General features: G+C 55.1%; 1 protein-coding gene across 1 annotated transcript in view; it reads left to right on the top strand.

Annotated features, from left to right (window-relative positions):
• Window positions 1-1417: 1417 nt before the first annotated feature.
• P2RX3 (purinergic receptor P2X 3) overlaps window positions 1418-20503 on the top strand; it is a 35841-nt gene continuing 16755 nt past the window's right edge. The window contains exons 1-8 of the mRNA XM_004714903.3: window positions 1418-1536; window positions 11738-11873; window positions 12279-12350; window positions 12518-12581; window positions 13269-13362; window positions 13652-13729; window positions 14784-14925; window positions 15541-15677. Coding sequence (XP_004714960.1) covers window positions 1418-1536; window positions 11738-11873; window positions 12279-12350; window positions 12518-12581; window positions 13269-13362; window positions 13652-13729; window positions 14784-14925; window positions 15541-15677 — 842 coding nt within the window. The remainder of the gene's footprint in view (window positions 1537-11737; window positions 11874-12278; window positions 12351-12517; window positions 12582-13268; window positions 13363-13651; window positions 13730-14783; window positions 14926-15540; window positions 15678-20503) is intronic.

Here is a 20503-nt window from a genome sequence, read left to right as displayed (position 1 = left end):
CTTGTAGGAGTGTTATAAGTCAGAATCGACCTAGTGGCAGTGGGTTTGATTGGGACTCGGAAAAGGTTGGTTGGCAAACAGCAATACGGAGTTCAAGTGCTAGTGTCAGATTCACCTTGGAGCCAGAACTGATTTGGAACCATCAGTCTGTGGCTACCGAAGCCAGACCCCACCTCTGTTAGCCCCAGGGTATATCTTGCAAAACCAAAAACCATACCCGGAAGAGACACCCATGAGTTGATGGAATCCAACCTCCTTTCACAGATGCAAAAACCGTGGCACAGAAAGCGGTTTCCTAAAATCTGCATGACTTGAAGAAGAGAGTCCAGCTGGCCTCCTTGTCCCAATCCAGCCATACTCATAGTGACTCTACCTTCAGAATACTTGACAAGAGGCGTATGACATTAGGCCAAAATATCTTAATCCATAATGCCCGGGACAATCTACCTGAAACAGACAGCCTACTAACTCAGTCCTGGAGTAAGAGACAAAGGGAGAATGTGTCGTTGGCCCCTGAATTAATACATACCTTTAACCTGAGGATAGTGGCTGTTCCAGCAAAATCTAAGCAAATTCAATTGCATCAAATCATGTATCATACCCTAGTGTTCATTCAACACATTGCTAGGCTCATGAACAAAGTGGAAACAGCCCCAGCCTTCCAGGAGCACACAATCTAATGAATGGCTTCAATAAATAGACCATTGTGTTTAAAAGGTGTTAATTGCCATGCTCCGGGTAGAACTTCAGGCAGCTGCATTTAGAAATATGTGGCTCTTTACCCCCACCCCCACTAACCCCCCCACCCTCCAGGAGAACTTAAGAGACATGCAAGAGCCCCCCCACCCCAACCCCTTAAGGGTCCCATGCTTTTGGCTGCAACTCAGGAAGGCAGGGGATGCCTGCAGAATGGGATGGCATTAGGCATCCTCTCAGGACTGAAGGGGCCACCGGGCTGAGGGAGGCTATGAGGTGGCTGGGGGGTGGGACATTACCAGGGGCTTTAGAGAGGGCATGAAGCAGCTGGTCTGGTCAGCTGCAGCGAAAGAGAAGGGAGCAGAGACCGTAGACAGTATGCAGATAAAACATGAGTCCCAGAGGGCCCTAGCCAGCTGCATCCCAAGCAATCAGGAGCCCAGGACTGGAGACCCAGCCCTGCCGTGACATCACAGCAGAGTGGGGTGGAGACAAACAAAAAGGGGGTCCTCCCACCCTGGACCTAGACTCTTGGCAATCCACAGTGTCAAGAGCAGAGAGAGCCTGGGCACTGGGCTTAAAGGAATAGGCTCCCCCTGCCCAACCCCTCTCAGCAGCCCCTCCAGGCCTCTCTCCATCTCCATCTCCCTACCCTGAAGACCTCTCCCTCCTGAGGTTGCCCCTGGGCCCCCTCCGTGTGACCCCTGAGCACTCCCTCAGCATGAACTGCCTCTCTGACTTCTTCACCTATGAGACCACGAAGTCGGTGGTTGTGAAAAGCTGGACCATTGGGATCATCAACCGGGCAGTTCAGCTTCTGATCATCTCCTACTTCGTTGGGTGAGTGTGTGGCTCTTGAGGCCCTTGGTGGGAAGGAAGGACTGCCTGGAAGTCTTAGTCTGCAGCCTCTCGAGCTGCCCCTCTTGGAGCTGGGGGCCGGGGAGAGGGAAGGGAAGGGGTTTTCTTCTGTGGACCCACGTCCTAAAGGTCTAGGCTCTGTCACCTCCACCCAAGACCTGGTCTCCAGATGAGTTTTGGGCCCCAGTAAGTCATCCGCGGGTAGAAACAGCCTAGACACACTGAGGAGCAGAGTCCTCCACCGGGAGAGCTCCCTGGTGGCCTGCAGACCACCACCCTTCACATCAGCCCATTCGTTGAGGTCTCAAAAGATTAAAGAGCCCAGGGCAGGGTTGGGGGAGGGGAGCAGACCAAGGAAGAAGAACCTGAAGCAAGGGAGCTAGTGACAGGTGGGTGACAGGATGGAACAGAGGGCTCGCCAGTCAGGAAGGGTCTGTGGAGAAGTGAGGATTCCCCTTGCAGCTTGGAAGGGGGGCGTTTGAGGGAGCAAAGCTCTTACTCTTAGGGAGGAGGATACATCTGGATTAACTACCCCGTGGGGGTGGGGGTGAGGGGGTGCCGAAGAGAAAAGTCGTTTTTCTGCAGATAGTATGGAATCCCTCCCCAAGAATCTGGAAGGGCCTCCAGTCCCTGCTTCTCCCTGATTGTTGTCCATTGGGAGGTGGGGAAGAGTCCTGCCAGGCTCCTCACACACAAAGGGCCAGGGAGCAAACAATGGAGGGGGTGGGGGGGCAGCACAGCTTCTGTCGTCCTGATAGTTTCCACTCCCAGGTGGGCACCAGGAAGTTCCCTGGAGAATTTCTGTGTGTGTGTGTGTGTGTGTGTGTGTGTTTTGCTGGTCTCCTGGAGACTCCTAGTTCCCTGAGACAATGGGTCTGTGAGTAAGAGACCACAGCGAGTACCTACTGGCATGAGTTAGCTCCTGCACGCAAGTCGGAGAGGACTCCTGTGTGCACGTGCCCTGCGAGCGGGTCTCTGCCCGAAAGCCTGGAATGCTGTGTGAGGGTGTGGGGTTTGGGGGGGGGTGTGTGTGCAATAGGCAGGCAGATGCATGCGAAGTGATTCTGGGGCTCCGTGTGCTTGTGAGAGCTGGTGAGCTTGGGTGCTGCGGCGGCTGTGGGCAATGCTGTCCACCCAGTGCCTTTGGGGACATTAAGAAAGGGTTGCAGTGGGCTCCAGATGTCCCTTTCAAAGGGGAGGTGTTCGGAGGCATGATGTTTGCAAACGTTCCAGGTCAACCCCTCCACCCCCGGCTCCACACTGGCTCTTCCGTGTTCGTATGTGTACAGAACGCTGTGATTGTTTATACCCAAGAGATGGTATTTTTGGTCCCAGCTCATGTGGAAGCTGCCTCAGCACATTGGGGGACTAGGCTGGCTCTCCTGGCCTCAGGTGGGAGATGGATAAAGGATGGAGACAGGCGGCTGCTGCACTAGACCCCCTGCACTTGTCTCTCCCTCATTACAAATCCCATCTCACGCTGGAGCCCAGCCCGTGGGAGGGGGTGGGAGAGGCTCCTTGGCGTCTCCATACCCAACCCATCCATCTCCCCGCCTGACAGGTCCCCACAGAGCAGCTCCTCCCAATTGCATCAGTGCACTCTGATGCCCAACCCACCCCCTGCCTGCCGGAACCCCATCTCAGGCCACAGGAACCCCAGAACAGTTCAACTTCAGGAATCCATTGTCATTCATTTAGCAAAAAAAAAAAACCACAGGGAATCTCTTAGGCATTGTGACCCAAGGGTAGCCTAGTAGGCGAAAATAGAGCGACTTTTTCCTTGTGGCGTTGACAACGCAGCGCAACAGATGAACACGAATCCAGATAATCTCCACGAACGGATGTCCAGTTTCCACTGTGGTTCTGGGTTTGCAGATGGGGCGCAGAGTTGTAGGAGCCCTGCTAGTGCGGAGGCATCTGTCCTGATCTGGGAACCCGCGGAAAGCTTCCTGGAGAGGTAGCATCTGAGCTAAGAGCTGAAGGGTGAGCAGGAAGAGGCTGGTGGACGGAGGGACGAAAGAGTGTCTGAGGCAAAGAAACTGTCTCCACGCAGGGCAAGAGCCTGGTACGTGGGAGGAAGAGAAGAAGGTTGTTACAGCCGAAACGTAGGGGCAAAGCGGTGGGAGGTGTGAGATGGGGCGGGGAGCCCTGGGAGTCTTCAAACACTCGCAAAGGTCTCTTGTGGATGAGAAACACTGATGTGGTGAAAGAGAGAGACAGCATATTGACTAGAGAGAGAGAGGAGGGCAGCAGATTGACTATTGTGGAGGGAAGCTGGCTCCAGCCTTCTTGCTGTGGCAACAATGGGCTGGAGAGGGGTACGAGTGGATGAAGGACTCCCCGGTGATGCGGACTCTGCACTATTAGCCCAAAGATTGATGGTTCAAATCCAGCCAGTCGGGCCTTGGGAGGCAGTCCGGTGATCTGCTTCCCAAAGATCCCAGCTCGAACCCGCCTCAACAGTTCTACTGCATCCACATGGGGTCCCCACGAGGCCGGTACACTCCAGCATCTGGGGAGATAGGGGTGGCTGCCGAGGAACCAGCGAGGAGACCTAGCAGGCATGGAGGGAGCCAGCGACCGGATGTCACAGACTTGGAAAGGATTTGGACTTCTGTGACCCCAAGTTAAAGAGCCCTGGGGGCAAGCATGGTGGTGACTCACTGGGCTGCTAACCTCAAGGCCCCCTGTCTGAAACCACCAGCCGCTCCTCCAGAGAAAGACAGACTTTCTGTGCCTGTAAAGAGCGGTGGTGGTGGTGGTGGTGGTGGTGGTGGTGGTGGTGAGGTGCCATCGAGTGGGCGTCAACCCCTAGCAACCCGTGCACACCAGAAGGAACAATGCATGGCCCTGTGCCGTCCTCACGATTGTTCTTCTGCCTCAACCCATGGCCACCCGTCTTCTGGAGGGCCCTCCTCGTTTTCACTGCCCTTCCACTTCACCAAGCACGATGCCCTTCTCCAGAGCTGCTCTCTCCTGACATGATGTCCAAAGTATGGAAGACAAAGTCTTGCCATCCTCACCTCTGGCCTTACTTTTTCTACTACAGACAGGCTTGTCATTTTAGTCTCAAGAACTCACGGGGTGTGTGTGTGTGTGTGTGTGTGTGTGTGTGTGTGTGTGTGTGTGTGCAGTTCTACCCTGTCCTATAAGGTCGCTAGGAGTTGGCATTGGCTCGATGGCAGTGAGTTCGGTCTGGTTTGGGATGGTAAAGCTAAACCGATATTGAATCTCTTCTACAGCGTCCCTGCCAGGTAGACAAGATGCCCAGGTTTACCTAGCACAGGTGTGGCTGTCACCCCTCAGAAGGACTCACAGCAACCTCAACCCCACCTCCAGGAATCCCCACCCACACACCCCAGCCCTGCCTCTAACCTGGCTGCTTGTCTGTGGCCCAGCCTGTGTCAGCTCTGGGTGCCTTGGCCCAGCCCAAGTGCAGAGAAGCCAGGGCAGAGCGGGTACTCCTGATGCCTTTTCTGGGCCCCACTGATCATCTCCAGTCTCCACTGTGGGCCGGGACTCCCTCAGAGCAGCCCACCCCCTTCCTGGGCACCCGAGGAGGGAGTAGGGGGAAACTCCTGGGCTGGAGTCCCTGGAGGCCTTGGCCAGATGGAGGAAGCAGCCTCCCTGCAAGCCAGTGGGGAGGGCATTTCCCGGCCCTTGGATGCACTAGTCACCTGAAGAAAGACCATGATGGTGACTTCTGGACCAATTACGGCCCTCCTGACCCTGCTCTGCTGCTCACACGCCTGAGAGCCCCAATTCACAAACGCACCCTGTTTGGGCCATAATGAACCCACTGCCGTCAAGTTGAATGCTGTCAAGCAGTGCACAATGGCTCCATCGGGTTCCCAGTGTCTGCAGCCACAGACTGCCTCAGCTCTCCCCCTCCTTGCCCCCCAGCAGCTGGTGGGTTTGCCGTTAGCGCCCTATGCGTAACCCACTGAGCCCTTGGTTCATCCTACTCAGCCTCCTTTTAGCTCTGGGTAGAACACTACACCGAGCTGTGAGCTCCGGGAGGTACTGTGCCCCGAAGGGGAAAACAAAACACAAACCCATCACCTCTGGGGTCAGTTCTGACACGAAACAACCCCACAGCTTCCGAGAGACAACTGTCCCTAGAGTTCTCTGTCTGCCTTCTCCTGGAGGGTGCAAAGAGTTCACCTTCAGCTACAAATCCTAAGGGTGGTGGTCTGCACAGCCCAGCCCGGTGGCACTTTGGAAGAAAGGCCTGACTGCCTGCTTCCATAAGGATCCCACTGCCACTGAGTTGGCCCCGACTCACAGTGACCCTCTCTTGGGTTTCCGAGATGGTAAGTCTTCGTGGGAGCGGACGGCCCTGTGGCATATGCAGCACTGTGTGTCTGGCCCGAAGCCACTAAGCAGAGTGGCCTTCGATGCCTCTGCAGTCCCAGGCCCCATATCTGGGAAGTGGGGGGTAAGAATACCTTCTCTCGTGATGTTACTGGAGGGGAGGTGACATGTATCCCCTGGCCAGCCTGGGAGGGGTGACTCACTATTATTACTGCAGAGATTCCCAGCACGCCTCCCCCTCTCCCTCTGCCCAGCTGACACCTTCTCGCTGGGTTCCTCTTATCCCCAGCCTTGCTGGCACCCACTCCTGGCCTCCCCCTTGACTCCTTGGTGGTGGACAGGGGTGCCGGGACACCGCCTGCTCCAGCCTCCTTCCTGCACATCCCACCTACCAAGGAGCCGCCACCCACCTCCTGCTCTATAAATAATAAACCAGGAACACGCGAGGAAATAAGAAACCCGTGCCGCCGAGTAAATGCCAAGAATCCAAGGCTGGGTCCTGCCCAATCTCCTTAGCCCTAGCCTCTGGAGACAGACCCAGCCCCTCCTTTCTGGAAACGAAGCACCCGCTTTTTATGAGCTTTTTATGAGCTGCCTCTATGACATCCTCCGGCCCCTGGGGCCGCTGACACTCTTCCGCTCATTATTTAACTTGGCGGGAGGATTCTGATGCAGCCTCTTCTCCCCGCTGAACTTGAGACAGAGCCTTGGAAGAAAGGCTGGGGAGGAAGAGAGAAGAGTTGGCTAATTGTCCTGGGCCCTTCCTCTTGAGACGCCTCTCCACCAGTTCTTCTCCCCGGTGATGGAACAGATAGATGCTGGCAGGACAGGAGCCAGGCCCGGGAGGGGGCAGTGTGAGGAGGCCCTATCCCAGGGCCCGGCTGGAGGCACTCAGTGGGGTGGCTGTGTGCACTAGAGCACGGTGGAGCAGGCCCCTAAACTGGTTCGAGCCAGCTCAATCATGACGATGCTAACCTGGGACAGATTCAGATGATCTGGAGCTTCAACCCCGAATGGGAAAATGACAAGCCGAGGCCCAGGGTTGGGAGACTCGGGAAAGGTGTGAGTGATCCCCTTTGGAGACTGGATTGTTGCCGGGACTCCGTGGAGAGCAGCCCGTGCCAGATTACCCAGTAATCGCAGACTGACTTACCAATCGATCATGAATAATTCCACATTATCTTCACCCCAGCCGAGACTCTGCTCCTAGATATGGCCAGTATCGCTCTCCCAAAACCAAGCACCTCTCTACAGAATCAAAGTCTCAGGACTTTCTTCACTACAGGTCAGTCAGTAAGCACAAGGGAGCCCGGGCTTGCCTTGCTGACTGGGTAATCCACCCTGGAAAGCAACACACATTCAAAGTGTGCAGTTGCTGCCATCTTTGAGCTGGGGCACCATTGTCTCTGATTCAGCCAGTCAAGAGATCGGATCGCAATGCAACACGTCCAACACCCTTGTTTTCTATGACGGAGATGAGGTTCATTTTGTTCCCACTCCAATTAACATTCCCCATGTTAAAACTTCACGTCCATTCTGGTGTCACCTTGTCCGTCACCCATGACGCAACCAGGCTGAACCGTTGGAAGCTCAGCTGCCTGGTTGTTGCTGTTCAGTACCATCGAGTCGGTTCTGACCCATAGCAACCCGGTTCTGAGCCGTCCTCATAATTGTTCTGATGTTGGAGCTCTTTATGGAAGCCACTGTGTGAACCTGCCTTGTGGAGTGCCTACTCAGGGACCCATATACAGGTTGTCTGACCTTGGACTGTTAGCCCATCCCACCATGCCTCTGTTTCCCGTTTGTAACCTAAGGCTAATAACAGAAACTGCCTCATCTGGGTATTAATTCTTTGAATGAACCCACTGAATTAATACCCATAAAGCACCCAGCATGGTGTCTTGGCCAGGTGACAAGGGTTCTCTAAACCATTGGTTCCCAAAGTGGACGATACTGCCCCCCTGGGGGCACTGGAATGATCCACAGGGCCTGTAGAAGCAGATGCCTACACTTTATCATAGATGCTGGGCTATCCTACAAACGTTTTTAATTGCTAAGGGGCGTGGTGTCTTATGTATTTGTTTCTCTCTTTGAAAAGGGGGCAGTCGGCCAAAGAAGCTCGCGAACCTATGGTGTAAATTCTGCTTCTCATCTGCAAAGGGTCCTGAGGTCTAAGGGTCTCAGAAAACCGGGTCCTTAGCTCGGCACTCAGAGATGAATCCCTTCTGTGGCTAGTCACAGACTGCAGTCCCAAGAGGGTGAGCTTCTCCCAGGCTGCCCCTCAGCCGGGAGTAGAGAGCAGGGGTCCTGGACCCCACAGCAGAGGGTCCAAAGCCAACAGTGAGCATTTGGACAAGGTCTCCACTTTCTGTCATGGGTAACATTTCTGCACAAGACAGGCTATCTTGTGAGCCCTCCACGGACGCCGCCCCTCCCCCCCCTCGAGAGAGAGAAGAGAGGAGTGAGGAGGGAAGGTGCTCGCCACCGCAGGCTCCCAGAGAAGCGTGGTGCTCGTAAGAGCTTTGTTCACACGCGTGAATAACTCTTAATGGTGCATTAACTGAGAGGTTGCCTCCTATCCAGCAGCAGCAGTGAAGGAAGGAACCTGTTAGGAGCCATTTGCCAACACAGGTTGTGGTTCCCTCCCACTCCTCCCTAACTCCCCCCAACACACTGCACCCACCCCCCGCCACACTCGATAAGGAGGTCTGACTTCCAGGAAGTGGACACTGTCCACTGAAAGCCGAACAGGCAGCCACTTGCAAACCCAGCACGGTTTGCAGCCAACCTGCCCATAGCACCCCCTCCCGCCGGCTGACCTAGCCAGAGGGAGCCGCTTCCTCTTCCAACAGCCCACCCTCCACCTCTCAGTGCACCTGGAAGGAGGCCCCAGGCCTCTGCGGATTCCATCTGTCCTGAGATGGGGTACTTACTGCCTCCCATGCTGTGGACCAGAGCTCTAGGGCTCTACCTCCCTGTAAAACCTCCTACCAGTCCTTCCTCAGCCACGCCTCACCGCTGGGCATGCTCACCTCCACCACCCTGGGACACGCACAACACCACCCAAAGCCACCATGTCCTCTGTTCCCGTTCCCAGGGCTGGCACCCAGGAGTTCTCCCAAACAGGGATCCTAGATCAAAGGTGAGTGGGAAAGGAGAGAGCTGGGCACATGCCACTGAGGCAGGCACACAGCAACGTGCTTCTGTGCTTGTTCATCACCCACGTGGACGGGCCTTGCAGGGGGGGTGAGGAGCAGGCAGCATTTGCCAAGTGTACTTGATGAGGTTTTCCCTTCTGTAAAGGGGGCCCATAGCGGCATTTGGGGGACATGGGCAGCTCAGTGGTTGAATTCTGGCTTACCTTGAGAGAGGCCCAGGTTCAATCCCGGGCCAGTGCACCTATGCAGAGCCCTGGTGGTGCAACGGTGAAGCCCTCGACAGCGTGGCAAAGGGAACCCTGGGAGAAAAGACGTGAAGACGTGGCCATGTTCTCCACAGCCTGGAGAACCCCACGGGCAGTTCTACCCTGGAGTTTGATTTGGTGGCGCCCCATGCTCAGCCACCACCCCTCTGTTGGTGAACTTGGGCGTGGCTTCTAGACTTGAGCCAGGCTAGGAAGAAAGGTCTGGAGAACTACTTCTAAAAATCAGCCAGTGGAGACCCTGTGGAGCACAGCAATCTGACCCCGACTCATCACGGGGTTGGCACTTGGCCAGGCTGCATCTGGCTCCACTGTGTGCGGGGCGGTCATGAGCCCCGTCCACTAACTGCGCCGACGTCTGTCTGGCACAGGCCCTGGGTGTGCGGTGCCGTTAGAGAAGGATGCAGCGGGGCCTGGCTTGGAAGTGCTCCTGAAGAAGCTATCATCGGTGTAGCCGGAGCCTCCCAGCCTGCGACGGTCTCAGATGAAAAGGCAGGCAGGCGCCTCCCAGACAAGTAGACTCTTTTTGCTTCGGGGCGGGCACGAGTCTCAACCGTTCACGACACCCTAGTAAGTAAGCATGAGGAAGCCGGCGCCTCCCTTGCTTATTGGATCATCCGACCCTGCTGCTGGGGAGAATCGGAAGGAGGTGTGGAAGTAAGCAAGGAAGGACACTTCATCACTCAGCCCCAGGCCTCCACCGTGGCTGGAAACTGTGGGGCGGCGTCAGTACAGGTAAATAGCCACTGGGTGGCAGCACAGTCCAAGGAATAATAAAGACGGTGGTTGGACGGACTTCCCTGGCCAACCCAACTCTGGCTGTGCAGGCGGCTGGTCCCTTCCTCCTCTATCCTCAGCTGCGGCTTGATCGCCAACTCCCTAGATCCCAAGTGCCGTGATGGACTCAGCACATACTTACTGGACTCCTGCAGACATTGTGCCAGCCACTCAGGTCCGCCCTGAACGAATCCTGGGAGGCATGGAGAGAGGTCTAGGTTCCCCTGCTGGGTGCCTGCAGGAAGAGAGGTGGCCTCCATTGCCATCCTGGCATGACTCGGCTGGGCATTCTCCACAGGAGCAATCCGATCATCCTTCCCTTCCGCTCCCAGCCCCAACCCCACCCCACCCCACAACCAGTTACTGTCCTGGAATGGATTCCAACTCAGGGCAGGCCCATGTGTGCCAGGTAAAACTTGCCTCCCTGGGGGTTGCAAGAGCCGAACTGAGGGAAGTAGACCACCAGGCCTTTCTTCTGAACACCTCCAGGTAGACTCAAGCCTGCAGCCTTGTAGTTAGTCACCGAGGGCACTTTGAACTACTCACTGGACGCTCACAGGCTTTATCACATCAACTCCTGGCGGCACTTGAGGACAGAGTAGAACTGCCCCCATTGGGTCTCCAAGACGGCAAATCTTTCCAAGAGGCTGGTGGGTTCGCCCCCTCGATCTTATGGTTAGTAGCCCCCCCACTGAACTCACAGTGCCACTAGGGCCCCTTGTGATGGGAAATGGCCTAAAAATAAAACCTTCCCTGGCACAAAGTCGATTCTGACTCTCGGTGACCCTACAGGACAGAACTGAGCTGCCCTTGAAGGTCTCTGAGGCTGCCAAGCTTCATGGGCGCAGACAGCCTCCACTTTCTCCCACAGAGCTCCTCGGGGTGGGTCCAAACCACCACCTTTGAGGCTAGCTAGTGGTGGTCTCCCTCCATTCGATTCTAACGCTAAGGAAGCTCGCAGAGCAGAGCAAACTGCCTCACCGGGTTTCCAAGGCTGTAATCTCCTGGAGCGGAGCGGACTGCCTTTTCTTTCTGCTCCAGAGCTGCGGGTGAGTTCCAACTGTTAGCAGAGGAGCCGCCAGACACACGCACTGCCATCCCGTGGATGCTGACTCAGAGCCACCCTATAGGACAAGGGGGAACTGCCCCTGTGAGCTTGCAAGACTGTAACTCTTCACGGGAGTAGAAAGCCATGGCTTTCTGCCACAGAGCAGCTGGCGGTTTCAAACTGCTGCCCTTGCAGTTAGCAGTCAACTTGGTCACCACTATGCCACCCGGGCTCTGCTCCCATCCACATGGACAGCCTCAGACACCCACAGGGCTGCTCGGCTCTGCTCTGTCCTATTAGGGCGCTATGCATCAGGGCAGGGAATTTGTTTTGTTTTGAGTCAAATGCAAACAGCTTGTGCCCACAGACACGGATAACTGGTATTCCCGGTTCACGGGGGATGGGGGTGGGGGGTGGAGTGGGCAGGGCTGATTAGGACAGTCCTTGGGGGCGCTGTGAGTCATGGGGGGGTGGTGGCAGAGGCAGAGCTATTGGGCAAGTGCATCTAACAGGGTCTTCCCCTGGCGGGCATACCTGAGGGCACCCGGGCTGCCCTGCTGGACATCCTGACTAAGCGATCTGTCGACTCTCTCCCTGTCTCTGTCCCTACTGCCCCGCCTCAGGTGGGTTTTCTTGCATGAGAAGGCATACCAGGTGCGGGACACAGCCATCGAGTCCTCGGTGGTGACCAAGGTGAAAGGCTTTGGACGCTACGCCAACAGAATCATGGATGTGTCCGATTATGTGACCCCGCCCCAGGTACGGTGTCCCCACACCCACTGCGGTGCAAGGTGGGCTCCTGACGCTAGGTAGATAGGAAGGGAACTGGGGATGGGACTCCCAAGACGAATGATCCCAAGAAGGAGCCCCCCCTCACCCCATCCTGTCCCAAGCATCCAGGAAATGTCAGCAAAGCTGCTTCCTGACACCCCCTCAGTGGCACCAGGGACCCCCACATGCACGCACGCACGCACGCGTGTACACACACACACACACACGGACTGACAATAGCCCTGCAGTGGCTAGACAGAGTGGACTTGAGCCCCAGCCTTGCCCTTCATAGCCCTGTAGCCAGCCGCCTCGCTTTCCCTCTGCAGAACAGGCGTACTCTGAGTGCCCGCCGCACTGATGGGATCTGGTGTTTTTGCTCTCTCCTTCCTCCAGGGCACCTCCGTCTTCGTCATCATCACCAAGCTGATAGTCACTGAGAACCAGATGCAAGGCCTTTGTCCCGAGGTGAGGGCAAGGGAGCAGGCCAAGGAGATGGACGGGTGGGTGGGGGCGGCGCCAGGGCTGAGAGAGGCTCTGCGCTCAGAGCCTGCTGCGTGTGAGGTTGTCCCCCCACCCCCCAGTCATCTGCGCCCGGTCACCCACCTGCTGCACACCTGTCTGTGTGTCCACAGAGCGAGGAGAAGTTCCACTGTGTATCAGACAGTCAGTGCCGGCCCGAGCGCTTTGCAAGCGGGGGTGAGTGCGGCCCTTCTTACCTCCCCACCCCTCGGAGGGCCTGACTCCAGAGTGTTAGAGGGGGCTGGGACTCTGAGGGTAGCACCCCCCTGGCTGGCAGAGGACAAAGAACTTGCCTGCCCTGTGTGTAGTCCTGGGCATGTGTGGATGCCCTCTGGGCGCCAAGCCCTGAGTGTCCAGTGTCCAGTCCAGGGTGGAGGTGATGGCGGACAGGGGCCATGAGGTACTGCCATTGAGGCACGAAGAGAGGGGAGAACCAGAAATGGGTTCCCACTGGGTGGCCCCAGTCGGCTTCCCAAAGCAGGGGGCTTGGTCTGGGCCCTGAGGGTGGGCAGGGTTGGCAGGGGCCAGAGATGGTAGAAGGCTCGGAAGCAAGGAGCATGGGCTGTGGTGAGGAGAAAGGGGGTGCAGGGGCTTGGAGCCTGTTAAGAGGTGCGGGCTTGGGAGGAGCTGGGTGAGAGAGCACCCTCTGCAGGGTGAAAGTGTTGCAGCTCACCCCCTCCCCCAAATCCCAGCCTGTGCCTCACTCCTCCTGCCTGGGGGGGTCCCTGGGTGGGGTAGGGCTGGGGTGGGAGTGGTGGTGGTGTGGGGTGGTGGGCTGATGTGGTGGCAGTGTAAGGGGTGTATGGAGAGGCGGTGATGAGGAGAGGGGTGAGGAAGAAGTGGCGCTGTGTCTCCACCCTACAGGGATCCTCACTGGCCGCTGTGTGAACTACAGCTCGGCACTCCGCACCTGTGAGATCCAGGGCTGGTGTCCCACTGAGGTGGACACAGTGGAAATGTAAGGAAGGGAGAGGACCCACCCTGCTCCCCTCCACCAGTGTGGGGAGCCCTGCAGAGGCTCTGAGGGTCCCTCAAAGTGCTCATTCCTGGGTTGGGGATGTGGCTCCAGGTATTCTCCCCCCCTCTCCCCCCCAACCCCCTCTAGTCCTCAGCTGAAGCTCTCAGAGGCTCCTCTGTCCGGGGTGAGGCTGTGGCTGGCCACCCCGGGGAGACTCCCACCAGGAATGGTGGCCCTGCTTCCCGTCTCATGGTCCCAAGGAGCCCAAGCCTCTGCTCTCCCCCCCCAGGCCGGTCATGATGGAAGCCGAGAACTTCACCATTTTCATCAAGAACAGCATCCGCTTCCCCCTCTTCAGCTTTGAGAAGTGAGTCCTCACTCCCTCCCTCAAGCCAAGAGGCAGTGCCCCTTGCCTCCTAGTTCCTCAGAAGAGGGCCCTCCCCATCCCCCAGGGTTCCCTTGACCCCCCTGGGTGCCCACCCCCTAGGCCACCCTGGCCCCCAGGAGTCCTCAGGGCCATCTTCTCTGCCAGCTTCCCTGACTTGGGACTCAAAACTTGGGAACAGCTTACACCTGAACCTGAGACCCAGGACACCCCCAGAGGCTGGGGAGGCCTGGGAGGCCCATCCACGCGCCCTCTCTCCTCAAATGCTGTTCTCTCTGAAAGCCTGCTGTCTCCATCCACTCAGTCATTCGCCGCGGACTTGGAGGGCACTGGCTGGGTGCAAGTGACAGTGCTAGGCACTGGGTGGTGGGTGGGTGGGGAACCTCTACCGCCCGCAGCCCCTGGCGTAGGAGCTGGAGATTAGGTGTGGACACAGGGTGACAATGTCCTGTCTGGGCATGGGGGAGTCCTGAAAAAAAAAAAACCCCCCGCTGAGGCAACACATGTGTCTGTCTGGGCTGCCTTCCTATTGACACTCCCTGGGTGATGCAAGAGGTTTTCATCAAGACCAACCCAAAGGTTGCAGGTTCAAACCCACACAGGGATAGTGCAGAAGCAAGGTCCTTACAGATTCCATCAAGGTTATGGATTCCATAAAGATTACAGCCCAGAAGAACGTACGGGGCTGTTCTACTCTGCACTGTGGGGTGACCAGGAGTCGAAACTGGCTTCCTGCAACAGGGTTGGCTTTTTGGTGTGTGTGTGTGTGTGTGTGTGTGTGTGTGTTTCTTTTTTGAGGAGGGGAGGGGATTGAATGGGCTACTAACTGCAAGGTTAGGGGCTGACCCCAGTGAGAAGTGCCTTGGAAGAGGCTTGGCGATCTGCTTCCTAAAGGCCACCCCATGAAAGCCCTGTGGCATCCCTCTGCTCTGCGCACACATGAGGTCACCATGGGCTGCAGCCGCCTTCCTGCTTGCTTGTTTGTGTGTTTGTGTTAGGTTTGGGCAGGGCATTAACCCTGGGACTCTCTCCCCAGGGGAAACCTCCTTCCCAACCTCACAGCTGATGATTTGAAGACGTGCCGCTTCCACCCCGACAAGGCGCCTTTCTGCCCCATCTTGCGGGTGGGGGATGTGGTCAGGTTTGCAGGGCAGGATTTTGCCAAACTGGCCAGCACGGTGAGGACACGGGGCGCAGCCTTTTGCGGGAATTGGGGCAGGAAGAAGAGATACCCAGGACAGGGGGGAGGGGCAGTGAAGCAGCGCCACCTGGTGGGGCCATCCCATGCCTGCAGCTGGCTTTGTGCCTGCATGCTGTCCACCTGCTCCCACAAAGATTTACAGCCCCCAAACCAAAGAAACAGTTCTACTGTCCTACAGGGTCACCCTCTGCTCTATAGGTCACGATGGGTCAGAACAGACTCTGTGGCAGCGAGTTTGCCTTTTGAGTGTTTCCCTGCCCTGAGTGGTCTTGCTTCTCCCAATCCCTACCCCTCAAGCCTCAGTTTCCACCCCCCACCCCCTGCTCTTCACCTGCATGCTTCACCGCCCAGATGGGAGACAAGTGGGTCTCTGGCCACTCTCCTGCGTTACATGCACTTAAGGGGTCTCACCCTAACTCCCGGACTTCTTCACCTAGCAACGAGTAACAAGTGTCTTTCTCCCCACGTCAGTCCTCCACTTAGAAAATGGAGAGAAATGGCAAGTCATGTCCCAACCCCAACCTCAGGCCCCTGCCCGCTGAGGCTGTGGGTCAGAGCTCTGCTGGGGTGCTCACCTCTGCTACTGTCTCAGGGTGGAGTCCTGGGCATCAAGATCGGCTGGGTGTGCGACTTGGACAAGACCTGGGACCAGTGCATCCCCAAGTACACCTTCACCCGGCTTGATGGCGTTTCTCAGAAGAGCAACCTCTCCCCAGGCTACAACTTCAGGTAAGCCCCAGGGTCCCTGGGACATCTGGATTCGGAGGAAGGGGTTGGTATCTCAGCCAGCAGTGTATGTTGCGAAGGAAAGGGCCCCATGGCCCCCCATCAGCAGGTGTGTGCCCAACTCAGCCTCTCCAGTTGGAAGTCAGCTCAGCTGGCCAGGGTCTCCTGAGACGTTGGGGTGCTGTGATTCTGGATCCCCATGGTCAGGCCTGGTTCCAAAGCTGTCACATGCCTGAGGCCCTCTCCGACGGCCCCATTCCCTCCCCCGTGCCTGGATTTTGTGCGGATTCTCGCTCCACAAAGTAAGTGCAATAACGGATCCTGTTTTGCAAGATGGTGATTTCGTATTTCTGTCTATAACCAAGGAGTCTTAGTGGCATGGTGGTTAAAGTGCCTGGCTGCCAAGCGAAAGGTCAGTGGTTCGAATCCACCAGCTGCACCACAGGAGAAAGATGTGGCGATCTGTTTGTCTAAAGAGTTGCAGCCCTGGCGATCCTCAGAGCAGTCCTACTCTGCCCGTAAGGCCAGCTGTGAGTCGGGATCGACTCACCAGCAGCGGTTGGCTCCATCACCAGGCAGTTTTGTCTGATTCACAAATAATAATGCTGAGGATGGTGGCCATTGGCTCTTCTTCAGTGCTTGCCACACAAGAGCTCGAGCCAGTCCTTAAAACTCACCTCACTTCGATTTCTGAGGGCCCGAGACGAAGGGGGCCTTTGTGGGTTTCATGGTGGTTGTTTTCCCACTGGAAGGAAGGTGTGTGAATCTGGGTACTTTAGAGAAACACATCCACAGAAAGGCATGTATAAGAGAGAGTTTTAGATAAAGGTGAAGTGCGCATCAAGAAAATATCCCAACCCAGTGCTGCCCAAGCCCAGAAGTTCAACATTAACCCATATGTCCGACACCAATCCACAAAGTCCTCTTCCATCTCACAAAACACACACTATGACGCTGTATGCAGGAGGGAAGCCGAGTCCGTGAACGTATAAGCATCTCAGCGCTGGCAGGGGTCTCCACACGGCTGCTCCAGCCCCCAGGGCTGTATCGGGGTAGGTCTATGCGGCTTCTCCTCAGGGACATCTTGCAGGAAGTGAGCCTGGCCAACTGAAGCAGGGAACTGGCCAAGGCAGCTGCACCCTGGTCTGACCATCACAAAGCAAGAGACCTGAGAACTCAAGAGGCGAGGCTCACAGAGCCATTTATCCCTCTGCCCTTCAATTAATTCCACATGCATTTATCGGCCAGGTTGGCACAATAAACATTAACTATCTCAGAAAGGAAAGGGATTAAAAAAAAAACAGGGGAGAAACCTTTTAAAACCAGCTGAAAATCCAGGAGCAAGCAACCCTTCTCCCACCCTCATTTCCATTTCTATGATAATCAGCTGTTGAAAACTACCGGCCACTCCACAGGAGAAATCCCAGGTTTTCTACTCCCCAAAAGATTGACAGTCTCAGGCACCCACAGAGGGGGTTCTACTCTGTTGTGTATGACATGATACTCAACAGCAACTGTCCTTGAGTGGGTTCCAGCGCATGAGGTGTGAGAGTTAGAGTAGAATGTGCTTTGTAGGGTTTTCCATGACTGGGCTTTCAAAGTAGACCACCAGACCTTTCTTCTAGGGCACCCCTGGTTTGACTCAAATGGCCAACCTTTCAGCGAGCAGCAGAATGGGTGAACTGTTGGACCCACCCAGAGACTCGCATAAAATGGGATAGTAGCATCGTTATCCTACCTCCCACTGCCTTTGAGTGGATGCAGACTCACAGAGACCCTATAGGACAGGGTAGCACTACTCCTGTGAGTTTCTGAGACTATAACTGTTTTTTTGTGTGCGTGCATGTGTGTGTATGAAAGAGCTTTATATAAAGAGTACATTAAGTACATTAAGAAAACATCCAAGCCCAGTACAGATCAAGTCCATAAATCTGATATGAGCCCACATGTCCGATACCAATCTATAAAGTCCTTTTCAGACTCATGAAACACATGCAATGATGCCCAATGCAGGACGATCACACATCAGTATGTGCAAAGTCTTGTGGATCCAGTGATGTTGTAAGCATCTCAGCACTGGCAGAGGTCTCCCATGTAGCTCCTCCAGCTCAGTGCACTAGCCTAGCTCCATGTGTCTTGTCAGCTGCAAGGTCTCCCAGGGAATAAGCCTGTGTCCCACCTCCAGCTAGCAATTTATCTCCTTAGTGCCTCCAAATGAGGTCATCAAGCTGTGACCTGATTGACAGGCTAAACTCCACCCCTTCACTCTTAAGTCTCAAATTGATAACAGATTATGTAACCACCACAGGGATCCTATATCCTATAAAGACTAACAGTCTTGGAAACCCACAGAGGCAGTTCTACCCTGTCCTATCAGGTCATGATGAGTCAGAATCGACTCGGTGGCAGTGAGTGAAGGCACACCGTGCCTGCTCCAAGCACAAACAGGCTCAGGAGGCCCTCAGAACGGTCCTTTCTGGGGACTCAACGGCTTAGCTCCCCATCACTTGATTGTCTGCCTCAGTCTACTAGAGAATCTATTCTTCCCTGTTTACTAACAGGAATAACCCTGGGGTTTCTCACCGTGATCGGACTGCTCGGCCTCTGCCCCTTGCCCTCCTGGCAGTGGTTTGTGTGTGTACCTGTCACACTTGACACTTCCTGAGTCAGGGTTGCGTTTTGTTTTTGTTTGAGACTTTCACTGTTTATAGGAGTAAAAAGCCCATCTTTCTCCCTTGGAGCAGCTGGTGGTTTCAAACTGCTGACCTAGGGGACTGCAGCCCAACGTATAACCACGAGGCCACCAAGGGCACCTATTGTTATCTTAGGAATCCATGAACCAGGGCATGGAAAGCTCCTGCTGTCTGGTTGGTTCTCTTCCCTTCATTTTTGAAAACGCAGACAACATTTCTGGCATGCCGATGATGAACTACACAACATTATACACTAAACAGGTGAAATAGACAGTGGCAGGGATGTAGGAGAGTGGAATACATATAAGAATTTATTTTCACTCCTCATTCAAAGAATTTCTACTCAGATGTCTATTGTCTCATGACCCCATTCCTTGTAGTGATGTCTGACCACAGAATGATGCCCAATAGCACACATCACCATGTCACCGGTTTTCCATTTTTATTTGCAACTCTCAAAAGGAATGGCCCACCCCACTCAGCTTTATGTTTAATCGTTCAAAATGTCTGTGCATACTCCCTGGAGAGAGGAAGGTTTAAAAATTGAAAATGCTTTCATAGTCAACTCCAAACTTAAAAAAAAAACCAAGACCCATAGGAAACAACACATATTTTAAAGTAGGTTAAAAATACTGTTTGGCTCCCTGGCAGAAATTGGCATGTTTATTCAGTCGGTGGATCACACTGAAATCAATACAAAGGATAATCGTGGCTTAAAATAGGAGCGTGTTCATAAAAGTCTCATGATTCAAAAGCTAAGTCTTCATCTTCATAACGGCGCTCGGACCATTGGCAACTCTTCAGTCCTCCAGACAACTCACGTGGCAGCAAAGTGTTTAAGAATACCATGAAGACCCCCCCCCCCATCGCCTGCCCCGCAAGGATTGCTGTCATACAGTTTTAGCACAAAGGCTTTCATGTCAAAGAATTGGTTGGGGTGTTTTATCTCCACTGTAGAGTGTTGCGGCTGCCTCTTCCTCACCCCCCACCCCACCTATGTCCCAAGCACAACAGAGAAGATAGACCTGCTCAAAAAAAACAACAACCATGGCTTGTCCATGGGAGATAGAACACAGAAGCCCCTGACCTCTGAGAACCCCCACCAGTATAATTTACTGAAAGGCGGGGGCTCCTTTTAAGTCCCTCAGCCAACCCCCCCAGATCAATGTCTGAAGCTACTTGGTCCATAGGTGTTAACAGTGCTTCCAAGGGCCCAAGGAATAAGAGTGGCATGCAGGAATACCTGACATCACAGCAAAGCAGGCTGGGGCAGGGGTGGCTCAGGGGCAGGGCTTTTGCCTTCCATCTGGGAAACCCAGGTTGGAGTCCCATCCAAAGCAGGTCAAGTGGAACCACCACCAGTCTGCAAGTAGCAGCCTTCACCTCGCCAGGGAGTCCCTGTGGGGCAAATGGACTCAATGGCAGTGAATTCCTATCGATTGAATGTGGACGAGAGTAAACAGGTTTCAGTGGAGTCTCTGCATGAAGACCGTAGGAAGGAAGGCCTGGCGGGCCCCTTTTGAAAAGCAACTAATGAGAAACCCACAGATCACCACAGTCCACCATGGGGCTGACACAGGGCTGGGCCGCATTTTGTTTTGCTGTGCAGCAAACACAACGACAAGCAGAGGACTCTGTCTACCAACCTCGTAGAGCCTTCAAGCTACTAGCACCACACCCTTACCGAGCTAAGCTAAGAGCCCGGGGCAAGGCGGCTACAAGCCTCGCCTTGGCAACCTTCAGAGACAGTCTCACAAAGCCGGCTTGGCCACAGGGTGATCTCCGTGACGCCACATCCGCTGGGCTGTCCTGTAGAAGCCCACAGGGCAGCAGTACCTGCTACTCAGGGCTGAAGGCAGTCTGTGTGCAAAGCTCTTTGTGTGCCTCGCTTCATGTGTGTTCTACACCAATCCGAGAGGTAGGCACTACCATCCGCCCACTTCACAGATGCAAACACCGAGGCTTACCTGATGAAATGAGTTTTTCAAGGTCACCTGGTGATTAAGCGTGGGAGCCTGGGTTCACACACCTGTGCTTGGATGATCTTCACCCCAAGTTGGAAGGTTAAGTAGAGTCATGTGTATTAATCCTCAGGAACACACACACACACACACACACACACACACACACACACAC

Source organism: Echinops telfairi, unplaced genomic scaffold (assembly GCF_000313985.2).
Source record: "Echinops telfairi isolate 266 unplaced genomic scaffold, ASM31398v2 ScPeMD7_7416;HRSCAF=8454, whole genome shotgun sequence".
Lineage (NCBI taxonomy): Eukaryota > Metazoa > Chordata > Mammalia > Afrosoricida > Tenrecidae > Echinops > Echinops telfairi.
This window is presented reverse-complemented; position numbering and strand designations above follow the sequence as displayed.